The 25718-nt window shown below is 46.5% G+C and overlaps 1 protein-coding gene and 1 long non-coding RNA gene across 3 annotated transcripts in view; one reads left to right on the top strand and one right to left on the bottom strand.

Moving 5' to 3' along the window:
* Positions 1–14236, bottom strand: part of LOC125116617 (uncharacterized) — an 85593-nt gene extending 71357 nt beyond the window's left edge. For both annotated transcript variants that reach the window (XR_007132392.1, XR_007132393.1), the window contains exon 1: positions 13947–14236. This is a non-coding gene — a long non-coding RNA (uncharacterized LOC125116617). The remainder of the gene's footprint in view (positions 1–13946) is intronic.
* A 2903-nt stretch (positions 14237–17139) lies between these two features.
* On the top strand, positions 17140–24848 carry NPY4R2 (neuropeptide Y receptor Y4-2). The gene is made up of 2 exons (XM_047760592.1): positions 17140–17200; positions 21033–24848. Exon 2 carries the CDS (start codon positions 21073–21075, stop codon positions 22201–22203), a length of 1131 nt encoding a protein of 376 aa, XP_047616548.1. The 5' UTR covers positions 17140–17200; positions 21033–21072; the 3' UTR covers positions 22204–24848.
* Positions 24849–25718: the final 870 nt, after the last annotated feature.

Consider the following 25718-nt stretch of genomic DNA (forward strand, 5'->3'; position numbering starts at 1 on the left):
ATACCACATCACCAGGTAGGACAAAAGAAAAAGGATGTGATATGGGGCCTGTGTCCCCAGGAGGGAGGTGGGAAAAAAGAAAATTTCTACACCCAGGGAAGTCTCTAACTGGCAAGGAGCTCAGCCAGGATACAGGAGGAACTTCAGAGTCTCAGAAAAACACAGCAATTGGTTTGTGGCAATTAAAATGGGAACAGTCTTGCACAAGTAGTTAGTGTTACCACCCTACAGTCCGCAGCCCAAGATGACTGTGTTGGTGTGGGCAGGGCCTGGGCACTGAAACTGTGGCTCTGGAGATCAGACTCAGGGAAAGAACTTGGGCTGGTTGCATGGGATGAAACTGGGGTTGGCGGTGTGGAAACAGCCTGAGGAACTAGAGGTCTAGGGTGACCACATTTGAGGGTGTAAGCTGAGGAAACCCTGACTGGCTTAGAGGGGTGTGGGAGAGAGTGTGGTTCCACCACTACAGCCTTATTCCTTGCATGCTCTCAGGGAATAAGAGGACCTATACCAGCACCACCAGCAGTAGCACAAGCAGCTGCTGCCTAGCAACGACAGGAGTTGCAGTAGTAGCCACAGGCTCCTCCACCCCAGGAGTGGTCTTGCAAACCACTGCCACCTCTGTCACAGACTCCATCCCTAGCAGGCACCTGGTTCCAGAAGGGGCAGTAAGCCACTGCTGCTCCCATCACGTGCTCTGGGTGCATGAGAGGAGCCACTACCACTAAGAACTCTAGCACAGGGCACCAGCCACCACATCTACACACCTGCTGTCAAAGGGGACCAAAAACATAGGAATTTAGAAGATATGAGAGGACAAAGAAATATGTTTCAGACAAAGGAACAAAATAACAAAAAAATTGAATGAAGAAGAGATAGGCAATCTACCTGGAAATGCATTCAGAGTGATGACAGTAAAGATGATCCAAGAGCTCAGAAAAAGAATGGAGGCAAAGATCAAGAAGTTACAAGAAATATTTAACAAAGAGCTAGAATATTTAAAGAATGAGCAAACAAACAAAAAAAGAACAAGTAAACAAAGATGAATAACTCAATATCTGAAATGAAAAATACACTGGGGCAGTCAATATTAGGATAACAGAGGCGGAAAAACAAATAAGTGAGGTAGAAGACAGTGGTGGATATCACTGCCATGGAAAAGAATAAAGAAAAAAGAATGCAAAGAATTTCAGTCTATGAGACCTCTGGGACAACATATATGTACCAACATACACACCATAGGGGTCCCAGAAGGAGAAGAGAGAGAAAGAGCCAGAGAAAATATGTGGAGAGATAATAGCCAAAAACAAATTCCCTAATGTGGGAAAAGAAACACTCAAGTTGAAGAAGCACAGAAAATCCCATACAGGATAAACACAAGAAGGAACATGGTGAGGCACATACTAATCAAACTGACAAAAGTTAAATACAAAGAAAAAATATTAAAAGCAACAAGGGAAAAGCAACAAATAACAGAAGGGAACCCTCATACAGATATCAGCTAATTTTTCAGCAGAAGCTCTGCAAACCAAAAGGGAGTGATAAGATATATTTAGGGTGATGAATGGGAAGGACTTATAACCAAAAATGCTCTACCCAATAAGACTCTCATTCAGATGTGATGGAGAAATTAAAAGCTAAAAGAATTCAGTACTACCAAACCAGCTTTACAACAAATGCTAAAAGAGTTTCTATAGAAAAGAGAAGGCCGCAATTAGAAACAAGAAAATTATAAGTGGGAAAGATCACCAGTAACAGCAAACATACAGTAAAGGTAGAAAATCATCTATACACAAATGATATCAAAACTAGCAACTGTGAAAAGAGGAGAGTATAAATACAAGATATTGAAAATGCATTTGTAATTAAGAGACCAGCAACTTCAAAATATTTATAATATAAAATGCTATATCAAAACTTTATTCTTATCTCAAATGAAAAAAGTACAGGACACACATTATAAAAAAGGAGAAGCAATCCAAATACAACCCTAATAATAATCATCAAATCACAAGAGAATGAAAGAAGAAGGAAAAAGTCCAACATTAACAAATCCAAAACAATTTAAAAAAATGGAATAAGTATATATATATATATATATATCAATAATTACTCTGAATGTAAATGGATTAAATGTGCCAACCTAAAGACATAAACTGGCTGAATGGATATAGAAACAAAGCCCATATATATGCTGTCTATAAGAAACCCACTTCAGATCTAGGGACACATACAGGCTAAAAGATACTCCATGCAAATGGAAATCACCCCACTTACATCAATGGACAGACCATCCAAACAGAAAATCATTAAAGAAACACAGGCCTTTAATGACACATTAGACTAAACAGACTTAATTGATACTTACAGAATACTCTATCCCAAAGCAGCAGAATACACATTCTTCTCAGTGCACATGCAACATTTTCCAGGATAAATCACATTCTGGGCCTCAAATCAAGCCTCAGTAAATTTAAGAAAAGTGAAATCATATCAAGCATTTTTTCCCAACCATAATGCTATGAGACTAGAAATCAACAATTAAAAAAAAAAAAACTGCAAAAAAACCCCATGAACATGTGGAAGCTAAACAATATGCTACTAAACAACCAATGGATGACTGAAGAAATGAAAAAACCTGAGAAAACTGAAAAATACCTAGAGACAAATGACAATGAAGATACAATCCAAAACCTATGAAACACAGCAAAAGCAATTTTAAGACAATACAATCTCACCTCAGGAAACAAGAAAAGTCCCAACTAAACAACCTAACCTTATAGCTAAAGCAACTATAGAAAGAACAAACGAAACCCAAAGTTAGTAGAAGGAAAAAAATCATAAAGATCAGAACAGGAATAAATGAAGAAAACAGCCAATGATCAATGAAACTAAAAGCTGGTTCTTTGAAAAGATAAAATTGATAAACTTTTAACTTTCAAGTTTATTGACTTGAGGCCGTGAAAAAAAATGGAACGGCCTCAAGTCAAAAAACTTAGAAATGAAAAAGGAGATATAACTGACACCACAGCAATACAAAGGATTATAAGAGACTACTACAAGTGACTATATGCCAATAAAATGGAAAACCTAGAAGTAATTCTTAGAAAGGTACAAACTTCTAAGACAACCAAGAGGAAACAGAAAATATAAATAGACCAATCACAAATACTGAAACTGCATTTAAAAAATTTCCATCAGGGAGTTCCCATTGTGGTACAGCAGAAACAAATCCGACTAGGAACCATGAGGTTGCAGGTTCGATCCCTGACCTCACTCAGTGGGTTAAGGATCCGGTGTTGCCATGAGTTGTGGTGTAGGTCACAGACGTGGCTCAGATCCTGCATTGCTGTGGCTGTAGTGTAGACTGGCAGCTGTAGCTCCGATTTGACCCCTAGCCTGGGAACTTCCACATGCCGCGGGAGTGGCCTTAAAAGGCCAAAAATAAAAAATAAAAATAAAAACTCCCATTAAACAGAAGCCCAGTACCAGATGGCTTCACAGGCAAATCCTAACAAACATTTAGAGAAGAGTTAACACCTATCCTTCTGAAACTCTTCCAAAAAAAAAAAAAAAAAAAAGCAGAGGAAGGAACACACCCAAACTCATTCTATGAGGCCACACCTGATACAAAAAACAGACAGAGACACCACAAAAAAACCCACAGGCTAATACCACTGATGAACATTGAGGCAAAATCCTCAACAACGTATGAGAAATCAAATCCAAAAATATATTAAAAGGATCATAAACCATGATCAAGTGGAATTTATCCCAGGGATGCAAGGATTTTTCAATATATACAAATCAATGTTATACACCACAAAGTGAAGAATAAAAACCACATGGGCATCTGAATAGACACTGAAAAAGCTTTTGACAAAATTCAACACTATTTGTGATTAAAAACTCTCCAGAAAGTAGGCATAGCAGGAACCTACCTCAACATAATAAAGGCCATACATGATAAACCCAAAGCTAACATCGTTCTCAATGGTGAAAAGCTGAAAGCATTTTTGCTAAGATCAGGAACAAGACAAGATGTCCACTCTCACCACTTTTATGCAACATAGTTTTGGAAGCCCTAGCTACGGTAATCAGAGAAGAAAAATAAAAGGAATCCAAATTGGAAAAGAAGTAAAACTGTCACTATCTGCAGATGACATGATACTATACAAAGAAAATCCTGAAGATGCTTCCAGAAAACTACTATAGCTCATCAATGAATCTGGTAAAGTTGCAGGATACAAATTCATACAGAAAAAACAAAAATAAATCAATGGTACCTAATCAAACTTACAAGCTTTTGCACATCAAAGGAAACCATAAAAACAACAACAACAAAAACAAAAAACCAAAGACAACCTATGGAAAGACAACCTACGGAATGGGAGACAATACTTTCAAATGATGCAACTGATAAAGGCTTAATCTCTAAAATACACAAACAACTTACACAACTCCAGAGCAAAAAACAAAACAAAACAAAAAACATTGAAAAATGGGCAGAAGACCTGAATAGATGTTTCACCAAGGAAGATATACATGTGGCCAACAGGCACATGAAAAAATGCTTGACATCACTAATTATTAGAGAAATGCAAATCAAAACCACAATGAGATACCACCTTGCACTGGTCAGAATGGCCATCATTAACAAGTCAGCAAATAATAAATGCTGGAGAGGCTGTGGAGAAAAGGGTACCCTCCTTCATGGTTAATGGGAATGTAAATTGGTACAACCACTATAGAAAACAGCATGGGGGCATCTCAGAACACTAAATGTAGAACTACCATATGACCCAGTAATCCCACTCCTGGGCATATATCTGGACAAAGTTTTCACTGAAAAAGACACCTGCACCCTTATGTTCATTGCAGCACTATTCACAATAGCTAAAACATGGAAACAACCTAAATGTCCATCAACAGCTGAATGGATTAAGATGTGGTATACATACACAATGGAATACTACTCAGCCATAAAAAGAACAAACTAATGCCATTTGCAGCAGCATGGATGGAACTAGAGACACTCATACGAAATGAAGTCAGTCAGAAAGAGAAAGACAAATACCATATGATATCACTTATATCTGGAATCTAATATAGGCACAAACGAATCTATCTACAGAAAAGAAACAAACTCATGGACATGGAGAAAAGACTTGTGGTTGCCAAGGGGGTGGCTGAGTGAGTGGGATGGACTGGCAGTTTGGGGTTAGTAGATGCAAACTATTGCATTTGGAGTGGATAAGCAATGATATCTTACTGTATAGCACAGAGAACTATACCTAGTCACTTGTGATGGTACATGATGGAGGATAATGTGAGAAAAAGAATGTGTATAAATATGTATGAATGGTCACTTTGCTGTACAGCAGAAGTTGACAGAACATTGTAAATCAACTATAATAAATTAATACACAGAAATCTCCTGCATTCCTATACACTAGGAATGAAAGATCAGAAAAAGAAATTAAGGAAATAATCTCATTTACCATCAAATTAAAGGGAATAAAATACATAAGAATAGACCTACCTAAGAAAACCCAAAAGATTTGTACTCTGAAAACTCTAAGACACTGATGAAGGAAATCAAAGATGATATAAACAAATGAAAAGATATACCATGTTCTTGGACTGGAAGAATCATTATCTTCAAAATGACTCTTCTATCCAAGGCAATCCACAGATTCAGTGCAATCCCTATTAAATTACCAATGGCATTTTTCACAGAACTAGAAAAAATATTTAAGATTTGTATGGAAACACAAAAGACCCTGAATAGCCAAAGCAATCTTGAGAAAGAAAAAACTGAACTGGAAAAATCAGGCTCCCTGACTTCAGACTATACTACAAAGCTACAGCTGTCAAAACAGTATGGTGCCTGCACAAAAACAGAAATATAGATGAGTGGAACAGCACAGAGAGCCTGAAAATAAATCCATGCACATATGGTCAATTAATCCACAACAAAGGAGGCAAGAAAATACAATGGAGAAAAAGACCATTGTAGATCAAGTTTCTTCAGTAAGTGCTGATGGGACAACTGGACAGCTACATGTAAAACAATGAAATTAGAATACTCTCAAACACTATACACAAATATAACCTCAAAATGGATTAAAATCCTAAACCTAAGGCTGGATATATAAAATCTTAGAGAAAAACACTCTTTACATAAATTGCAGCAATATCTTTTTGGATATCCACCTCCTAGAGAATGAAACTAATAACAAAAATAAACCAATGGGATTTAATTAAACCTATAAAAGCTTTTGCACAGCAAAGGAAACCATAAACAAAATGAAAAGACAACCCACAGAATATGAGAAATATCTCTGCAAATGAAGAGACTGACATGAGACTAACCTATATACACACATACATACATATATATATATACATATGTATACATATCGCCAATTAAAAAATGGTCAGAAGATCTAAACAGACATTTCTCCAAAGACAACAGATGGCCAAAAAGTACATGAAAAGATGCTTAACATCATTAATTATTAGAGAAATGCCAAAAACTACCATGCAGTATTAATGGCAGGCATCTCATACACCTAAAAGAAAAGCTGTAATCCTTCCGCCTCTTTTAGAAATGAACAGTTTAAAACTGAATAGTTTGGAGACCTTCCTTATGTTTTTCCCACCCTTGACTGCACCCTAAACACAATTACTTGTGAGTTAAAGATTATGCACCCTGAGCAGCCTGTGAGTTAAAGATTATGCTAAGTACCTGATGTTTTTCAGGAACTTTCCTAGTTTGTTCTAATTTCTGATGAATATACCTTTTTCCCAAGTATTGTTATTCCATAAAAAATCAAGATGCCATAACCCAGAAGACCACCACCAAGATCATGATGAGATCTGATGTCGGCTTCAATGACTAAAATTCCCCGAAAGAAGAATGGATGTTTGCCCTAACCCCTGATTCTTATCTGAAACCCTGTTTTTCTCTCTTTAGATTATAAAACTCCCAGCAATTCTTCCCCAAGGGTGGACAAGTCTTTGGGGCATTAGCCTGCTGTGGCCGCCTCTGCCTGGCAAAGCAATAAAAACTATTTTTTTTCCTTCATCCAAAACTCTGCCTTTACATTTCTGCTCAGCACCTGTGGACGGGGCCAAATTTTGGCAGCAGTATTACCTCACATCAGTTGGAATGGCTAGCATCAAAAAATCCACAAATAACAAAGGCTGGAGAGGGTGTGGAGAAAAAGCAGTCCCCTTAAACTGCTGGTGGGAACATAGGCTGATGCAACCACTATGGAGGACAGTATGAAGGGGAGGTTCCTCAAAAAACTAAAAATAGAACTACCATATGACCCAGCAATCCCACTCCTGTCATATATCCAGAGAAAACCATAATTTGAAAAGATATACATACCGCTAATGTTTGTTGCAGCACTATTTATAATAGCCAAGACAAGGAAGCAACCTAAATGTCCATCAACAGAAGACTGGATAAAGAAGATGCAGTACATACATACAATGGAATATTACTCGGCCATAAAAAGAACAAAATAATGCCATTTGCAACAATATGGATGGACCTAGAGATTATCATACTAAAGTGATGTTAAAGACAAGTATCATATAGCATCACTACTGTGTGGAATCTAATACAAAATGATGCAAAAGAACTTACAAAACAGAAAACGACTCAAGGATTTTGAAAACAGGCTTATGGTTACCAAAGGGGAAACGTTGTGGGGGGGTGATAAATTAGGAGGTTGGGATTGACATAAACACACTACTATATATAAATCAGATAGGACCTACTTATAGCACAGGGAAATTTACTCAGTACTGCATAATAAACTGTATGGGAATATAATCTGAAAAGGAATGGATATACATATATGTATAACTAATTTACTTTGCATACACCTGAAACGAACACAACTTTTTAAGTCAACTATGCTCCAATAAAATTAAAAACAACAAAAAAATCCCTACATGACTGTGCTGCTCATCACTACACAATTATCAAGGCAGAGGGTCCCTGCTGAGACACCCACACCCTCACCTAATAGACCACGTGGTTGAGCAGGCTGCCTGCCTGGAACCAGAGGTGAGGGCTGGCACTGGGCCACGAGGGTGCTCTAGGCCTTTCTCTGTGGCCAATGTCAAGATCTGCGGAGTGTTTAATTTAAGGAGCAAAGCACAATGGCTTTAAGGCACCAGCCCTCTTCCCTGCAAAGACTTGACCTGTGTGGAATCAAGATGCCTGAAGAACCCCAGCCCAGCTGCTCATGGGGGAAGGGAGGTCTCATCCAAAAGCTTCTGAGTTGGGTGCAGCCTGTCCCCTTCCCTCCGTGCTTGTTAGATATGCAGTGTGGTTTTCAGAGTCTGTGTTGATGCCACATGGTCACGCCACTGAAGCATTTTACTCCCTGAGCAGAGGTACTTAGCACAAGGAAGAACACATTGTTTTCATGGCTAGTTGGCTCTTAATACTTCCCCCAGAGGGCTCCACGCTCAATGAAAGGGTGTCTGGGATGTGTGGGAAGACGCCAGTAAGGTAAAGGGTTCCCAGCGACACAGTTCAGGATGCCAGCCAGGCAGGAAGAACGGCTCAAGCTGTTAATAACAGAGTTTTGGTGAAAAGAAAAAAAGTAGTCAATAAAGAAATTATATACACAGTTTTTTCTTTATTGGTAAATTAACGTTAGTTCATGTCAGTGATTCTGCCTCGACCAAGATCAATATCTTCCTAGGAGATATTTAGCAAAGTCTGGAGATATTCTGGGTTGTCACAACCTGGCAAAGATGAGGGTGCTACCGGCATCTAGTGGGTGGAGACACCAGGGATGCTGCCAAACATCCTACAACACACAGGATAGTCCCCTCAACAAAGAATTCTCTGGTCCCAATGTCAGTAGTGCCGAAGCTGAGGAAATCTGGCTTATGTTAACTCTGCACAGGTAAGAAAGCTGCCCCTGCAACCTCACTGCACTAGTAATTAGTCACTTGCTCGGCACCAGCACAGAGCACTCAAAAGCAGTATCATCTGGGTGTAGAGCCTGGCTTGAATTTTAGCTGCAGAACTGTTCAGCTCTGTGACTTTGGATAAGTGATCTAACTCCAGTGAGCTTCAGTTTTCTCTTCTGCCAAACGTAGAAAAGATTGGCCACATCTAACATTGTGAGGATCAAATTACTTGAGATGGTAAGAAAGCATTTAGCACCATGTCCGCACCCTGCATCGTCAAGTCTCAGCAAAGTGGGGGCAAAACAGAATGAAACAAGTTTAGGAGAAATACACCAGGCAGTTCAGTAACCTGAGGGAAGCAGAGTTTGAGTCTGACAAGATCTCAGGGAAGCTCAGAAGGTGCCTCTTCCCTAGAGGGTCCTTAGCCCCAGTGAGCCTCACCTCTGTGTACTCACACCCACAGTGTGCCTCAATGTCCTTCCTATTGACTATCTCTGCTCAGCCCAGGCATCTGGTCACTCTGGTGTCCGGGTCTCTACTGCCAGAGGCCAAGCATGAGCCCAGCAATGGTCTGGTCAAGAGAAAAAGACACGTGGCCCCATGTCATTGTTCTTCCTGTGCATGGAGCTTTTTTCCACTGTTCCAATGCTGAGTAAAACCAGGCCAGACTTGGCCACACCTGCCTTTGGTCTGATGCGCCCCCACCCCACACTTTTCAGAGCCAATATATGCCTCAACACTGTTACCTCCAGTCTCCAGAGCCCTGTCCTCAGAGCAGTCCAGGGGCTTGCCTCATCCCAAGTCCACAGATTTCCTGCTGCAGCGTCCTCTGCCAGTTTCAAAGGCTCTGCAGGCAGGGAAGAACCATAGAGCATGAAGGGGGCTGCTTAGCCAGCCACTCTGATGGCTTCAAAAGGCCTTCAAATCAAAAAGCTAAGAGATGCCTTGGAAGCCATCTAGCACAGTTTCCCCAAGTAGGTGAGACTGAAGCTCATAGAGAGGAAGGGACAGGGCCGCCCTCAGCCCACAGGGCACCTTTGTGCAAATCAGAAATAGCATCAGGAGGGAGGCAGTCCTGGGCCAGGGTGAGCAGCCAACAAACAGCGTAGATCTCAGGCCAGCAGACAGTCCTGTGCAGAAGCTCTGGGAAAGGGCGGTCACAGAGCTGAGATCAGACTGACAACCTCTTAGTAGAGATGGAGTCAGTTATTCACAGAAAATGAGTGGCTCCTGGGCGCTCTGCTGTCCCTGCAACCTGGTCAACAAGCCTGGATTTCACATTCCATCTTCCTTTGGCCCCTTTAATAACAGAAAGCAGACACTTGGGAGTGGTGCAGGTTCCTGGTGCAATTACATGCAGTTAATTGTAACCAGTTCTGTTTGTTCTGATTTTAAAGAGTAAATGAAACTCATATACAGAATTTCTCAGAAGCCTAAGATCTGGAAGAAAGTAATAGGACTAGAAAGTTTAGCTTATCTTGGGAAACAAGGTGCCTCTGCTCCATCCATGCCAGACGGTGAGGAGAGTGATGCGTCCTCAGACAAAACAACTGATCCTCTGCTAGATGCCCAAGATCACAAGGCCAGCTTCCTTCTTCATGACTGAATAATGCTCAAGGAGTTCCCACTGTGGCTCAGTGGTAAAGAACTAACTAGTATCCATGAGGATGCAGGTTTGATCCCTGGCCTCGCTCAGTGGGTTAAGGATCTGGTGTTGCTGTGAGCTGTGGTGTAGGTCGCAGACATGGCTCAGATCTGAGCAGGCCAGCAGCTGCAGCTCCGATTGGATTCCTAGCCTGGGAACTTACATATGCTGCAGGTGTGGCCCTAAAAAGAAAAGAAAAAAAAGAAAAAAAATGTTCAGTTTCCTAGATTACAGCATAATCCCTCCAGGGCAGGGACAGTTTTATGACACCCTTAACCAGTATCTCTACAGGTTAAAGTAATAATCATTGCTAACCTTTGAGAAATAATTATTCTGTGCCAGGCACTATCAAAGAGCTTTTAGGTCCTTTTCTATTTAGCAACTTCACAACTCATGCTTTGGGACCTGTTTTCATTATTCCATGTTGACTGATAATGGAACTGGGACACAAAGGATGAGGAACTTACCCCAAACCATGCAGCTACAAGTGTGGCGGCACCTAGATTTGAATCAGGTATCTCAGTTCCAGAGCCAGTGCTCTTAACTTCTAATTATACTGCTTCTAATAATGCAGCCCACACAGGTGATCGGTCAATGTTTGGGGTGGGTAACAGGAGTGACTCAGAGGTGGGAAGCAAAGGAGGAGGTCTGAAGCTAAGCCAAAATGTGCATGACTGCCAGTGAGCTCACTCTGCACACTCTTCTGGGGGTGGGGTAGGGGGAGACATGGGTCTTGAGAGCTCTGCACCAGGAGCCTGGCTCTAATAGGGTGGCTTCTACTGGAGGAGCTGCAGAAGGCTGTTTTTCAACCACATGAGCCAAAGGATCTAGAAACGTGCCTACAGCTGGGAACAGTGCTCTCTCTGGCCAGCGTCCCAAACCCCCGCAGGCTTCATTAAGGGACAAGGTAGAGAAAATGGCTCTAGGGCAGCCCACTCCCACTCTCCACATCTCCCCAAGATCCTGACTTTGAGGAGTGCAGGTATTCCAATTTTCTCAGGTGATTGGGGTGAGGATGAGGGGCAGCTGAAAAGGAAGAGGCACTATCAAGCTGGGGCTAGAAATGATACCTTTGCTTATCCTGATCTTGGAGAGCCCAATTTACTCAGCCTCACAAGTGTCAGCTGTTCTCAGCCCAGGGGCCCATCTACTTCCTACTTCAATTAGACCACTTGGTTTTTTCCCTTAATACCCAGGTTATTTTGATTTCTTGAAATATTTTTGATTCAGAAGCTATTTTAATCTCTATTTTTGTCTAACAGTGGCATTTGGGAGTAGGAAATGTAGTCCAATTACAGCTTTGATTGCATCCCATGCTATATGGGAACGATTGTATTTCTATCATTTTTTAATATATTGTGTACTTGGTGTCTTTCACAGAGTAGTTATTCAATAGTTTCTGAGCAACTGGATAGCTTTTATTTTATTTTTTAATTTTTATTTTTTCATTTATAATGATTTTTATTTTTTTCATCATAGCTGGTTTTAGATAGCTTTTAATAAGCTTAGCATTCTACATCTCCAAAGTCCTTATCATGAGATGGTCATGAGCAGTGAGTCTGACTGCCTTTTTTACTAAAATATTTTTAAACACACTTTGCATAGCTTTGGCAAAGATTTTTGTATTCTTGAAATATATTTTATTCTCCATTTAAAAATTTTGTCTTGAAAAGTCCATTAAATCACTCAATGAAGTGTGGAATAAAACTGTTCCATTTATTCTGCTGATCAAACACTTACTTATCACTGTTTTCTTTGATTAGCATTCATTCAATGCCCCAGGAGCTGTGTCTCATGGCCCAGGGCTCTGAGCTCTGGAGGATGTCTGGGCAAAGGCACTACTAGCCCTCCACCGGGAGTGCATCTCTTCTTTGTGCCAAGGCATCACATGACACACACAGCCCACTGGCTTCCTGGGCAGCCTGTCAGGGAATTGTTACAGCTAAAAACCAGTTAAAACAGTCTCCACTCTGTTATGCCCCGCCTTGGCCCACTCAAGTGATTTCACCCTTGCTTAATTGCTTTCTTTTACTAATGATTACTTTCTAGCTAGAGTTATATTGCACACCGGGTGTTTTCCTCCTTTGAAACACTAACACTCCCTTCCTTTGTAAGCATTCTTTATTCCAAAAAGGTGGTCTTGGTTTAATAACCCCAAAGACTACCAGAAACCATCACCTGACTGATGTTGGCCTGGACGATTTTAAAAACATCTATGGAAGGAGAAGAATGCAGGCATCCTGATCTTTATCAACAGCCTTGTTTTTCTTTGAGCTAAAACTTTAAGACCCTTTGTCATCCCCTCTCAAGGAAGGACATAGTTTTGAGGACATCAGCCTGCTGTGATCTCCTCTGCCTGGCAAACCAATAAAGCTGTTCTATCTGCTTTACCCAAAACTCTCGTCGCCCAGACTTAATTTGGTTCTGGTGGACAGAGGCTGTGTTTTGGCTACAGAATTAAGGCTCCTGACCTCCAAAGGATGGGGGTGGGAGTGCCTCTGAGGACACTCACTGGCGAGTAGCCATGCCTCCCCCACTGCCAACTCCCCAGGCGCTGCCCTGGCCCCTCCTGCGCCCCCTCTTCCATGCACAGGGTAGCGGGGTACTAGAGCCTTAAAGCTTACCCATGTCCTTCCAGGGGAGGGAGGAACACATCTTCCTAACAGTACTTCTTAGGGGTCAGCCTGACACCCAGCAGGACCTTGTGGGACCCTCCTGGACACAAAAGTCCTTCTGTGTTCCTTTGTTCCAGTTTGTAGGAAATAGGATTCATTCAGCCTCCAAAACCTTCCCCTAGCTCCAAAAGGTAGGTTCAAACATTTGCCAATCAGGGAAGGAGGGACAGTCAAGAAAAGTTGCAGCCTTGGGGCAGGGTCCCTGTTCCTCTACAAGGAATAAACATAGTATCTTTGAGGTCTTCAGGGGACCAGCGAGCCGGTGGCTGAGTTTAAAGCCGAAGAGCCCAAAGCGAAATTAAATATTACTGGAACCCACTGTAAGGGTGAAGGGGGATGGTTAGGAGACTGAGTCCCACTGCATCAGATCCAGCCCCGCAACGCCGGACAACCCCCCTCTTCCCCACCGTCAGGAGGTGGGGCGCAGAAACTCGAAGCCGGGACCCTCCGCCTCCCACTCCGCTTCCCCAGGACGCGCGGGTCGGCCGCCTCTGGAGCACCGACAGCCGGAGCGAGCCGGGCGGGAGGGCAGGGGCTTGACCAGGGACAAAGTTCCCCTGGAACACTGCAAGCAGTTCTTTCCAAACACTCGGCTCGGAGTGAACACGTACGTAGGACTCAAAAGTTGGTCTCACGCAGCAGCAGCCCCGGGACGCGGTGCAGGGTCCGCCTTTGCTTACCTGGCGCGGGTCTCGGAGGGCGGACAGCACCCGGCGGCTGTGCGGCCGTGGGCCGAGAGTCGCGCCTCCCCGGTCTCGGGCTCCAGAGCAGCTCAGCCGGAGCGGAAAGTAGAGACGCCGAGCAGGAGTTCGGGCTCCATGGGACTGGAAGTGCGTTCCGGGCGGCGGGGGCCGGTCCGCACGGCTCTCAGTCACTCGGGCAGGCAGGTGAACCTAGGGGAAGAAGCGAGGCGCGAGCCGCAGCGGCGAGGAAAGGCTTCGCGGAGAGTTTCCACTTTCTGACAAAATCCGCGGGCACCCGCAGCGCATGCGCTGAGGGTTCAGCGGCCTGGGCGCGGGCGCCCTCTGGGGGCCTGGCGGAGGCCAGGGCCAGGAGCTGACCGCGCTGCCCGGCCCCGCGCCGCCAGGGGTCCTGGGGGCGGAGCTCCCTGACGGCGCTCTTTGATTTTAAACTCAGCCACCGCCTCGCTAGTCCCCTGAAGAGCTCAAAGGTGTTATGTTTATTCCTTGTAGAGGAACAGGGACCCTCGACTCTGTCACGCACTCCTGGCTCCTGGGCACACGTAAACCTGGAGACCTCCTCTCCACTTCTGGGAAAGCGGGAACATTTAGGGGTGGGGGGAGCGATGCTTCTTTTCACACAGATTCCAAGAAACTTCTTGGATGGATGCTCACCTGCCCCTAAAAAACAGTGAGGAGATCGCTCTTGGCATCCTCCGGGTCTGCAGGAGGACCTGGCATGTGGTAGGAGCCTGGTAATTATTTAGTAAACAAACGCATGAATAAATGAAGGCTTTTTTTTCATCCCATAATGTCTCCTGGAATACATGTACTTCACAAATAGGTCGAAGATAAAGAAATGCTCGGGGAGCACTATGGTTTAAAAATAAATAAAAACCCGCTGCTATGTAAGCGTTAACTACTGCCACATGTTATGAGGCACTTTAGAATGAAAGTAGGGCTTTCCTGTTCCAAACTTATGAAAAGTCAAATTCAGACAAATGAGCTCTGGAGGTGTATACTGTGCATTGCATCTGTTTTGCAACAGTAAACTAGATATCTCCAGTAATCCAAGCAGATTATTCCACATCCAAGAACTGAAAGGAACCAGCTGCCAAGTGGAGGGATACTCACCTGTGAAATGGCTGGATCCACTTAATGAGGTGGGTTTTCGGCTGGAAATAGGAGCAGATGCTTCTACCTGGCACAGGAGCTGGTCGCTATATTCACGGTCCCCTCCACCGCTCTTTGATCCTTGGGGGCTTGGGCTTAGGCCAAGGGATTACCTGCAAGACCTTAGTCCTTGGCCCCACACAGCTGCCCCATGGGGATGAAGTGTCAGTGTCTAAGTTCTTGACCACACAGGGTACAGATAGGTGAGTGGGTTTTGGACAGGAAGGATTCTCCACTTTGGACTCCAGGAAGCCACCTTTGCAATTAAGTTCTATTAAATGCATTCCTTCCTTCGTCAGTCACCGGTCACTGTGTGTGAACCCATGCTGGGCTCTGAGGGGAGAGATAGGAATGGTGCCCTAGGCCTGTGGAGAATGTTGTGCAAACACACGCAGACTGCGCCTCCTGCCTCTGCAGCAGAGACTGTGAGAACTCGCCATGGCATAGGGAACATTGGAGTTGGAATGAGAAGGAGGAGCAGCAGTTTTCCAGGCAGTCGTCAGGGAGGAGCGTGGTCCCTGCAGCTGCAAACCTGGGGGGCCAGTGAGCAGAGGCTTGGGTGTTTGGCAGGCTGAGTCTGAGTGTTTCTTAGCCAAGTGACTCTGAGGAAGTTGCTCAATCCTTGAGTCTCACTTGGCTCTGTCAGTAAAATAGAAATGAAAATGCCCACCTCTCAGAGCTGTTGTGATGATCCAGTAGGGCAATGGCTTCAGAATGCAGAGGTGCTATAAATGGCAACTGTCGTTCTAGAAAAGTCCACTGCTTACAACTCTGGAACCATTTTCATAGTCAACACCATGATTGGTGCCTCTGGGGTTACTTGGTGTGTGTGGGGAATGGCTGGGAGGACTGGACCATGTCCTGTGGGTCATGGGGAGCCATAGAAGATTCACCTCAACCAGATTTATTGAGATATAATTGACATATGAGGTGTACAATAAGTCAATCTGATACATTTACATATGGCAGAAGGATTACAACCAAAGTGTTAGATAATACCTTTAGCCTGTCACATACTTACGTTTTCTTTCTTTCTTTCCTTCTTTCTTTCCTTCCTTCCTTCCTTCCTTCCTTTTTTCTTCCTTCCTTCCTTTCTTCCTTTCTTTCTTTCTTTTTGTGGCGACACCATTTAATATCTACTCTCTTGAACTAGCACAGCTTGGACACCCGCAGAAGCTATACTGAAGCCCAACAAACCCCTCATCCCTTTGTTGGGGAACAGCGCCAGAAGGGCAAAGTGATCTGAATCACCTTGAAGCAGAATGAATGAAGCAATGAAGCAGAATGAATTCCGCAATGAAACGTGCAGAAAAGAGATCCAGGACCTCTTCGTTCTTGGACAGCTGAGGCAGCCGGAAAGGTGAAATAATAACCCAGGAGAACCTGGGAGAGGTGGGGAGTTTACTCGCCCCGAAAATTGAAGGTGTTACGTAGGTTTCCCAACAACCTCATGTCAACTGAAAATGGAGAAGCGTTTTCAGTGACTGGACTCTAGCTGCTGAGAACTGGGCAGACGCGTTTTAGAGATATTTGCACATAAGGTCTCCTTGGGAGAGGAAATTATAAGTTTGTATCAAAAAGACTGACCCATTTCCTCACCGCAGCTCACTCTCCAGCAATCTTATTTACCTTGTGCCTGGTCTGCCTTCTCGCCCCAGGTTGACCAAAGAGCAGGAACCCAGTTTTGCCCAGCTCTGTAGACCGGCTCAGAGGAGGCCTGCAATGAATGTCCGTGAACAAAGACGGATCTTATTATGCCCATTTTATGGATGAGGACACTGAGGCTGTGGGGTGGAAAGAGAGACTGAGAGAAAGCTGGGCAGCTCCAACCTGCTGGTGTGCAGGGCAGGGGTGGGCATGGGGGCGGGGGCAGAGTTCGGGTCTGCAGTTTCGGACTGGAGGGCTCGCGGGCGCGGCGCCGAGGCAGGCGCCTGGGTCCCGGGCGGCCGGAGCGTCCTCTTGGGCGGCGCGGGCGGCAGATTGGGCGGGCGCTGGATGAGGCGGCGCGGGAGGGAGCAGGGCGGGCGGACAGGCAGGGCGGCTCCGCTCGGCAGGCAGAGAGCAACCGGCCGCCGGATCAGGTGAGGCCGACGCGAGCCCTGTGATGCGCCCTTGGGTCCCAGGGGCAGAAGGGCTGGGGGTCCGAGGGGCTTCCGGGAAGCTGCGCGCTGCCTCTGCCGGGCGCCTGGGTCGGGGGTGCCCGGTGGGCTGCTTAGAGCTCGGGGATCAGAGCCGCACAGCCAGGGCCGTTGCGGGGTGGGGGTCGGGGGAACCCTGAACTCTTGCAGCTTTGGTGTCCTCACCTGGGACGCGCGGGTGGCACGCGGGAGAGGAGGTCAGGGGTGAGTGGAAACTGAGCGCCGCGAGCATTAGAAGAAGGGAGCTGATTGCTGAAATTTCAGGAAACAAAGACATTCTTCTCTCCATTCTTAACTCATTGGGAGATTGGTATTATTTGCATTCATTAGTTTTCCTCTGACTGCCTGGAAGGCTGAGGTGGAGGGTTCCCCTCGGGTTGCAGGTGCCCCACCTTGTCCTGAGAGCTGTCTGGGAACTAAAGCTGGAGACACCATTTCATTGGCCTTGCACAATAATCCACTCTTCCCGTCCCAGATCCCTTCTGCAAGGGTATGCTTGGAGGACCTGATACCTCTGAGTCCTCTTTGGGCATCTCTGAGGATGCATTGGGAAGTGAGCAACAGTCTTGGTGTGAGGTCCCTTGGGGGAAAGCCAAATCTCCCAGAAGGGTCTGAATCAATCAGTGTGGCCCCTGCTTAGCAGCACACACACCCCCCCCTCCCGCCGGGAGCGGATGCCATCACCTTGAGGTGGTCCAGGTGACGAGCTGCACTGCTGGAGGCTGCAAGCCACAGACACTTGCTCAGGGATAGCCATTCAAACCCACTCTCTGCCCTGGGAGCTGTGCTCCGTGTTCTGCCCCATAGAGGGACCTCCGAGGTTCCAAACTGCATGATGCCCAGGAGGGAAGGAAGGCAGCTCTATCTAAGAGTGTCATTTCATTAGGGACTCCAAGCCTGGGTCTGCTTGTGAAAGACAAGGGGCTGGAGAGACTAGGCAGTCCCCGGAGCTGCCAGGGAGGTAGTTCTGAGCCAGCGTGCTGGGGCCCAAGGCCAGGGACCCTGGGCAGCTGCCACTCTACATGGGGCATCTTCTCCCTTGGTAGAGCCACACACCAGCACCCCCAGGTGCTCACTCGGGCTCTGGGCTCTGTATGTAGGCCATGGCCAGGTTTTTACGGGGACCTCGGATGTCCATCTCCAACCCTGCCTCTGCCACTCCACAGCTCACCTCCTGCTTTGGCACAGACCCCGCTTCCCTTTCCTCCTTTTCAAAAACCTGTCTGGGGAGTTCCCGTCGTGGCGCAGTGGTTAACGAATCCGACTAGGAACCATGAGGTTACGGGTTCAGTCCCTGCCCTTGCTCAGTGGGTTAATGATCCGGCGTTGCCGTGAGCTGTGGTGTAGGTTGCAGACACGGCTCGGATCCCGCGTTGCTGTGGCTCTGGCGTAGGCCGGTGGCTACAGCTCCGATTCAACCCCTAGCCTGGGAACCTCCATATGCCGCAGGAGCGGCCCAAGAAATAGCAAAAAAGACAAAAAAAAAAAAATCTGTCTGGCAGGGCCTGGTGCCAGGGACTTCAGGTTCAGACTGACCAGTGTTTCAGTTCAGATTTGCCACTTACTGACTGTGGAGACCTTGGGGAGGTCCCTATATTCGACTGGGACTCAGTGACCTTCTCTTTAAAATGGGCTGATATTGGATCTGACCAGATGATTTTGCTGTTTTTGCAGGTAGCACATGGTTGGATACTGGCAATTTCATGTGGTTCAGCCTAGGAATGCCTTCCTCCTACGGCTCAGGGAAATGTCTCCTGACCAAAGCTCGGTGAAGGCTAATGTCCCTTCTGCCCTCTGTCTCCCAGCAAAGCTCGTGCTCTCTGGGGTATGGCGAGCCCCTTCCATCCTTGGGCTCTCTCCAAGGATGGGGTCCCTCCATCCCTCTCCTACCTGCCTCTCCAAATTCCCTTTCCTGCTCCTCTGGGTACCACAGGCTCAATTATCTCCATTCTCTCCCCAACCCCCACCCAGGTACAGCCCCTGAGGCTGCTTGGGCCTCCCAGGTGACTGGGGGACCAAACTCAAGAGTCATCTCCCTGTGCTTGCTGCCACTGCCTTTTCCCTGCTGCCTCTGTGCACAGTCTACAAAAGGAATCCAGCTTTCATGCTCACCTGGGGCTCGGGGGTTTGAATTATTGCTGCCTTGCCCCTAGAATATGCTTCTGGAAATCCAGTGTCTGTACATAGGGCCTTTCTGGGGTGGAGCTTATGGAGTGGTCCCCTTCCTGGGGTTCCTTCCCAGCCTCTGCAGGTCAGGAGAAAGATACAAGGGTAGGCTGGCAGTTCTGCTCCTTTCCTGGTTCCCTGATGAACTTCTCCCCATGTTGCTGCTCTCTCAGCCCTGGCACTTTCCTCCTCTGCCCTGGTCCTAGAAGCTTCTGGGAAGGGCTCTTCTGGCTCAGGCATCCATTTGGTCTAGTCAGCAGGGACTGGCGTGGGGTTTCCTGGACCACCAACAACCATCCTGACCCTCCCTTGTGTTAGCTCTCCTTTCATGCCTCTCCCCCAGCTCTCTTCCCAGGGCAGGGATCCAGTCTGTGCCTCAGCAGTGATCCAAGCTGCTGCAGAGACAGATCCTTAACCCTTGATCCTAAAGAACACATGTATGTTCACAGATAGACACGACTGTTACAAGGGCCTTAATGAGTATCTGAGATGGGATATTCCTCTATGAAAAGTACTTAGCAAAATTGGGTCCGAAAACCATGTGTATTGGAATCAAATGGGCCACTTGTTGAAATACAGATTCCTGGGCCCCATCCCGGACTCACTCAGCTGCATCTCTTGGTAAGGGTCTCTGGAATCTGCGTTTTCAATCTGCTCCTGGAAGGATTCTGGTGTCTCCTTAAGGTTGAGAACCGCTTGTGGGACTAATGGCCACTAGAGGAGTCTTGAGGAAGGTGAGCCATGATGGTGTGCCTGACGGTGTGGAGGTGCTCCATGTCAAAATACCTGTCAGTGGCATCACCACCTGGAGGCTCTGGAGTCCAGATTCCAGTTTGGTCTTGGTGGAGGGTCCCTTGTCTTGAGGGACCAGTGGAAAAGGGCCAGGCTGGGCTGGGACATGGACGTGTGGACCTGGCTGGCGTCTGGAAGCTGTAAGCTCTGACTCAAGCATAGGCCCGGGACCCATAGGGAAGGCAGTGGGCATCCCATGACCTTGACGTGGTGTGTGTGTACACATAGGGGTCAGGAAGAGAGAGCTGGTGTGCTGATGGCTGAGTCTTTGCATACCTGGCTGTCTTTAACTCTGCCATGTGTCACCTGAGAAACAAGGTTGACAGGGCAGGTAGAGGCTGAGACCAGGAGGGCACACTGTGTGTCAAGCCCCAAGATTTTGGTTCTATCCTAAAGTGCCTGGGCTGGCAATGGAAGGACTTGAGCATGTGGCAGAATGTATTGCTGTCTCTATTTGCAAAAAAAAAAAAAATGTGATAAGGGGATTTCTACTGTGATCCTTAAAGAATTCTCTCCCTGAACTCTGAAAACAATAACCCCCCCTTTTTTTTTTATCATCAAAACAGCCTCAAACTTTGAGTTCAGAGGGAATTTTGGGAACAGATTCTGGCATCAGACAAAACTGGGTTTGTATTTGGGCCCATTGCTTATTAGCTGTGTAATTATGAGCAAGTTGCTTGACATCTCTGAGCCTCCATCCTTTAGGTCCCAGCCTTGAGATGGAAGCAGCCGTGAACCCCTCTACCTGGCCTCCACTCTTCCCTGGATTTCACACAGGAGGCACTATCCCTAAGTACCATTTGTCTTTGCTTTGCAGGCATTGTCACTGAATCACCTGGAATCTTCTCACAACCGCCATGAACATCTCTCACTTCCTGGGCTTGCTGTTCCCAGGAGCCCCACAGGGTCAAAATAGGAGCAAGGCAAAGGGCATCCCATACAATTTCTCTGACCATTGCCAGGATTCCATAGACACAGTGGTCTTCATTGTCACCTCCTATAGCATCGAGACCATTGTGGGGGTTCTGGGCAACCTCTGCCTGATATGTGTGACCATTAGGCAGAAGGAGAAGGCCAATGTGACCAACCTTCTTATTGCCAACCTGGCCTTCTCTGACTTCCTCATGTGCCTCATCTGCCAGCCGCTCACGGCCATCTATACTATCATGGACTACTGGGTCTTTGGCGAGGTCCTTTGCAAGATATCAGCCTTTATCCAATGTATGTCAGTGACGGTCTCCATCCTCTCGCTTGTCCTTGTGGCGCTGGAGAGGCATCAGCTCATCATCAACCCAACGGGCTGGAAACCCAGTGTCTCCCAGGCCTACCTGGGGATTGTGGTCATCTGGCTCATTGCCTGCTTCCTCTCCCTGCCCTTCCTGGCCAACAGCATTTTACAGAATGTCTTTCACAAGAACCACTCCAAGGCTGTGGAGTTTCTGGTGGATAAGGTTGTCTGTACCGAGTCCTGGCCACTGGAGCATCACCGCATCATCTATACCACCTTCCTGCTGCTCTTCCAGTACTGTATCCCGCTGGCCTTCATCCTGGTCTGCTACGTGCGCATCTACCAGCGTCTGCGAAAGCGGGGGCGGGTATTCCACAAGGGTGCCTACAGGGTTTGGCAGATGAAGCGTATCAATGGCATCCTTGCGGTAATGGTGGTGGCCTTCGCTGTGCTCTGGCTGCCCCTGCATGTGTTCAACAGTCTGGAGGACTGGTACCATGAGGCCATCCCCATCTGTCATGGCAACCTCATCTTCTTGGTGTGCCACTTGCTCGCCATGGCCTCCACCTGTGTCAACCCTTTCATCTATGGCTTTCTTAACACCAACTTCAAGAAGGAGGTCAAGGCCTTGGTGCTGACTTGCCAGCAGAGTGTCCCAGTGGAGGAGTCCGAGCATCTGCCTCTGTCCACAGTGCAAACAGAGATCTCCAAAGGGTCTCTGAGGCTCAGTGGCAGTCCAACCCCATCTAGCCAGGTCTAGGGCTTTTCGTTGCCATGTTCATTGCCAGACTCCTTCACTTAGCTAACTAGGCACATTGCAAGCTAGGGGTGGCACTCCAACATTACTGGCTTTGTGGGGCCCAGATAGGGTGGCAAGAACCTGTTTTTGCATCCATTAGTGCCATGAAGCCTGGCATTCAGATGATTCAGCTGTTGTTCCTGGGGGAATTCTGAGTCTGGATTCTACAGGGCATACACAGTGTGCCTTGCAGCTTGAGCATATGCCAGAGCCGGAGATGGTCTGATTGTAGCAGGCAGAGTTCATTCTGGTCACTCAGCAACAGATGCTGAGCCTGAGAACCCAGGAGTCTCACCTCCACCAGAAAAACTGCAAGGCCACTGTAGGGTGAGGGGAAGAACACATGGAATCAGAGTTCTGGACTTTGGTCAACCTCTACCACTGTGGGAGATGATGTTTGTGGATGGGCTTTGTAAGTGGTAAAGAGTTCTGTGGAGGCAAGCCAGTGGGATTACTGTATGTCATTAGTATATCCAGCTGCAGAGGAGGTATTCTGGTAGCCTGCTCATGCTCCTCTGCAGTAGGAAGATCAGCTCCCTGCAGCAGGAATTCCAGGGTTGGCATCCTACTCCATCCTTTTTCTCTTTCGTCGCATCTACCACCATGTATGGATATAAGCCTGCAAGTATCTCTCCTTGATGAGATTGTGAGCACCTTGAGGCTGCCATCTGTATGGTCATAGACCTTGGATCCTCCATGCCTGGGACAGGCCCTGGCACAGGAAGAGAGCTCCAGAAAGGTTTGCTATGGAGACAAGAAAGGTTACTAAGGCAGTAGGCATCCCCACTGGGTGCTCAGCTGAGAAGAGGCACCTGGCCCCCGGTTCAGTGACTGTGGCAGTCACACTCTCTCACTTGCCGTTCCTTACCTCCCAGGACCTTTCTTGACAAGGCAGCTTGCCAGGGACTCTGTGACACTCTCCATTGTCAACCCCCTACAGAGACTTACAGTACTCAAGGCTGTGACTCTAGCCTGTTCATTCCACACTCTGCCCCAAGGTGCCTTGTCCCAAGTCATGTGCCATGGTTCTTCCAAAGCCCCCCTAGGACTTTGGGCCTCCCAGAAGCCCTCAGTAGTGACAAGGCCAGGGAGTTCTTAGAATTTGGCTTAATGGGGCACTGGCTGAAAGGAGCAGGGGGTCCTCCTTCCTCTAGCCAGCCAGGGAAAATGAGAAGGAGCTGTGATGTATGTGAGTATCTCACCCTTGGAGGTCAAGGGTCAGTCTTCCAGATGCTAAGCCAGATCCAAGGCTTCATCTCTCTATGGAAAAGACAGCTTGTCCTTGCAGAGAAGGAACTTGCTCGTGGGCCACCTTGGCTGGTATGTCCAGGCCTGGCTGTGCCTGCTCAGAGGCACTCTGGCTCTAGCGAAGCGATTAGTGGCCAACCCACCATGGCCTCCTGGGGGGAGGGGATTCAGGTTTCTAGAACCCCTGAGGAGCCTCACTGTGAGGAGCCTAGAAGATTGGCTTTACACAGGGAATCCAGCAGCAGGAGACTGAACAGCCACATCTGACCATCTCTCTGACCTGGCCTCTGAACAAAAACCCTTACACTCAACACGCAAATCAATTGCTCTTGGAGCCACCAGTGCCCTTCCTGGAGATGTTTGTTTTGTCTCAAGTTTTGGTTGCATCTCCCGTTATATTCCTTTGCTTGCTTTTATCTGGGATTTTTGGGACAGATTGTTGAGCCATTCTCTTGGATGCAGCTTGTGCTTGTCCTCTGGTGCCATCTGTGCTGGCTGCTCCAGGTAACCACATGCCCGTGAAGCCCAGGCCCTGGGACCTAGACTAGCAAGATGTCATTGCTTACTTTCTCCAAGGAATTGGGGGCCTCAGTTTCCTCCAGATCCCATGAATTGTTTGGGAGTTTGCCTGTCATCATTCATCTCAGTGGTGCCGAGATGCTTGAGACCAAGAATGCTTTAGGGTGCTAGCATGCTTGAGGACTGGGGGACCAGGCTGGGCATCTGGTGAAGGTCTTTGGCATTGGAAATTGGGGTAGTGTGTGGAAATCTCATTGAGCATCTTCTGTGCTTCCCTTCCCTTGCTGGGTTGGCACAGATGGTCTGGATAGCTGTCCCCTGCTCCTGGTTCCTAATGACCCTTGGGGTTTCCTAGTTATCCAACACTCTTGGCACTTGGATCTCAGTGTGCTCAGAAGACCGGAAGCTTTAGGATCACTTGGAGCTTGTTAGACGTGCAGAATCTCTCCTACCCTAGATTTAGTGAATCAGAATCTGTATTTTATCAAGATCTCCAAGTTAACGGTGCAAATACTTGAATTTGAGAAGCTTTGCTCTAGGAAACAGATTGCCTTGGATCCTGGAGACACTTGGTGAGCACCTGTAGACACCCCCTGTGGAATCTATAGTAGAGCTATAGGAATCCTAGTTCCAGAGAAAGGGCTGGGAATGGTCTTGCTGAAAAGGTAGATTCAGTTTTGGTTGGTTGTCCATCTCTGACTGCACGTGGACATATTTCTTATGAAGCCTTTTCCTTCCTTCAATAAATATTTGTGTGAACAGTTTTGCATGGTTACCTCCTTGGTGAACATGGCCCTCTGTATTCTGCTCTGTTTTACTTAAAACTGTATCATCAACCATTTTCCATCTTGTTGGATATTACTTTTGATGGCTGGTTAAGTTTAGAAAATGCTCCAGTGAAAGCTGGTACCTCTGGATAGCATCTCTCTTTAACTCCCGGAGAGGCTCTCTCTTACCCAGGAAATAGACCTGTTCCCAGTTGTAGTGGGAGGGAACCATCTTCAGAGGAGCCCAGTGGCTGGATTTGGAGACACAGCCACAAAAACTGCCTGGGGACCCTCAGAGCGTGTAAAACCTGGTGATGAGTGTTTAAATCCTGCCTAACTCTAGCCCTTCTTTTTTTTTTTTTTTTTCTGCTTTTGCTTTTTAGGACCACACTCGTGGCATATGGAAGTTCCCAGGCTAGGGGTCAAACTGGAGCTACAGTGGCCGTCCTATGCCACAGCCACAGCAACACCAGATCCTAACCACATCTGCAACTTACATCGCAGCTCACAGCAGTGCTGGATCCTTAACCCACTGAACGAGGCCAAAGATTGAAACCACATCCTCATGGGTACTAGTAGGGTTTATTTCTGCCGAGACATGACAGGAACTCCATAGACCTTCCTTTTTAAAGAAATGATCTTTACTTGTTTTTTTCCCTTATAAAAGTAATCATAGTTATTTTTAAAATGTGCAAAATAAATAAAATGAAAAAGGAAATAATATTCAACCACCCAAAGGTGATCACTGATTACATTTTGGGGAGTTTTTTCTTTAGTTCATATATAAATGGAAAAAAAAACCCCAAACTTAAAAAAACCCAACATGTTGAGGGAGTTCCCTGGTGGCTCAGCAGGTTAAGGATCCAACATTGTCATGCCTGTGGCTTGGGTTTGATTCTTGGCCTGGGAACAGCCAAAAAATAAAAAAACAGTTTGGGATCA

The sequence above is a fragment of the Phacochoerus africanus genome, chromosome 15, assembly GCF_016906955.1.
Source record: "Phacochoerus africanus isolate WHEZ1 chromosome 15, ROS_Pafr_v1, whole genome shotgun sequence".
Classification (NCBI taxonomy): domain Eukaryota; kingdom Metazoa; phylum Chordata; class Mammalia; order Artiodactyla; family Suidae; genus Phacochoerus; species Phacochoerus africanus.

Coding starts and splice junctions, on each gene's coding strand:
- NPY4R2 (XM_047760592.1), top strand. CDS start 21,073: ATGAACATCTCTCACTTCCTGGGCTTGCTGTTCCCAGGAGCCCCACAG.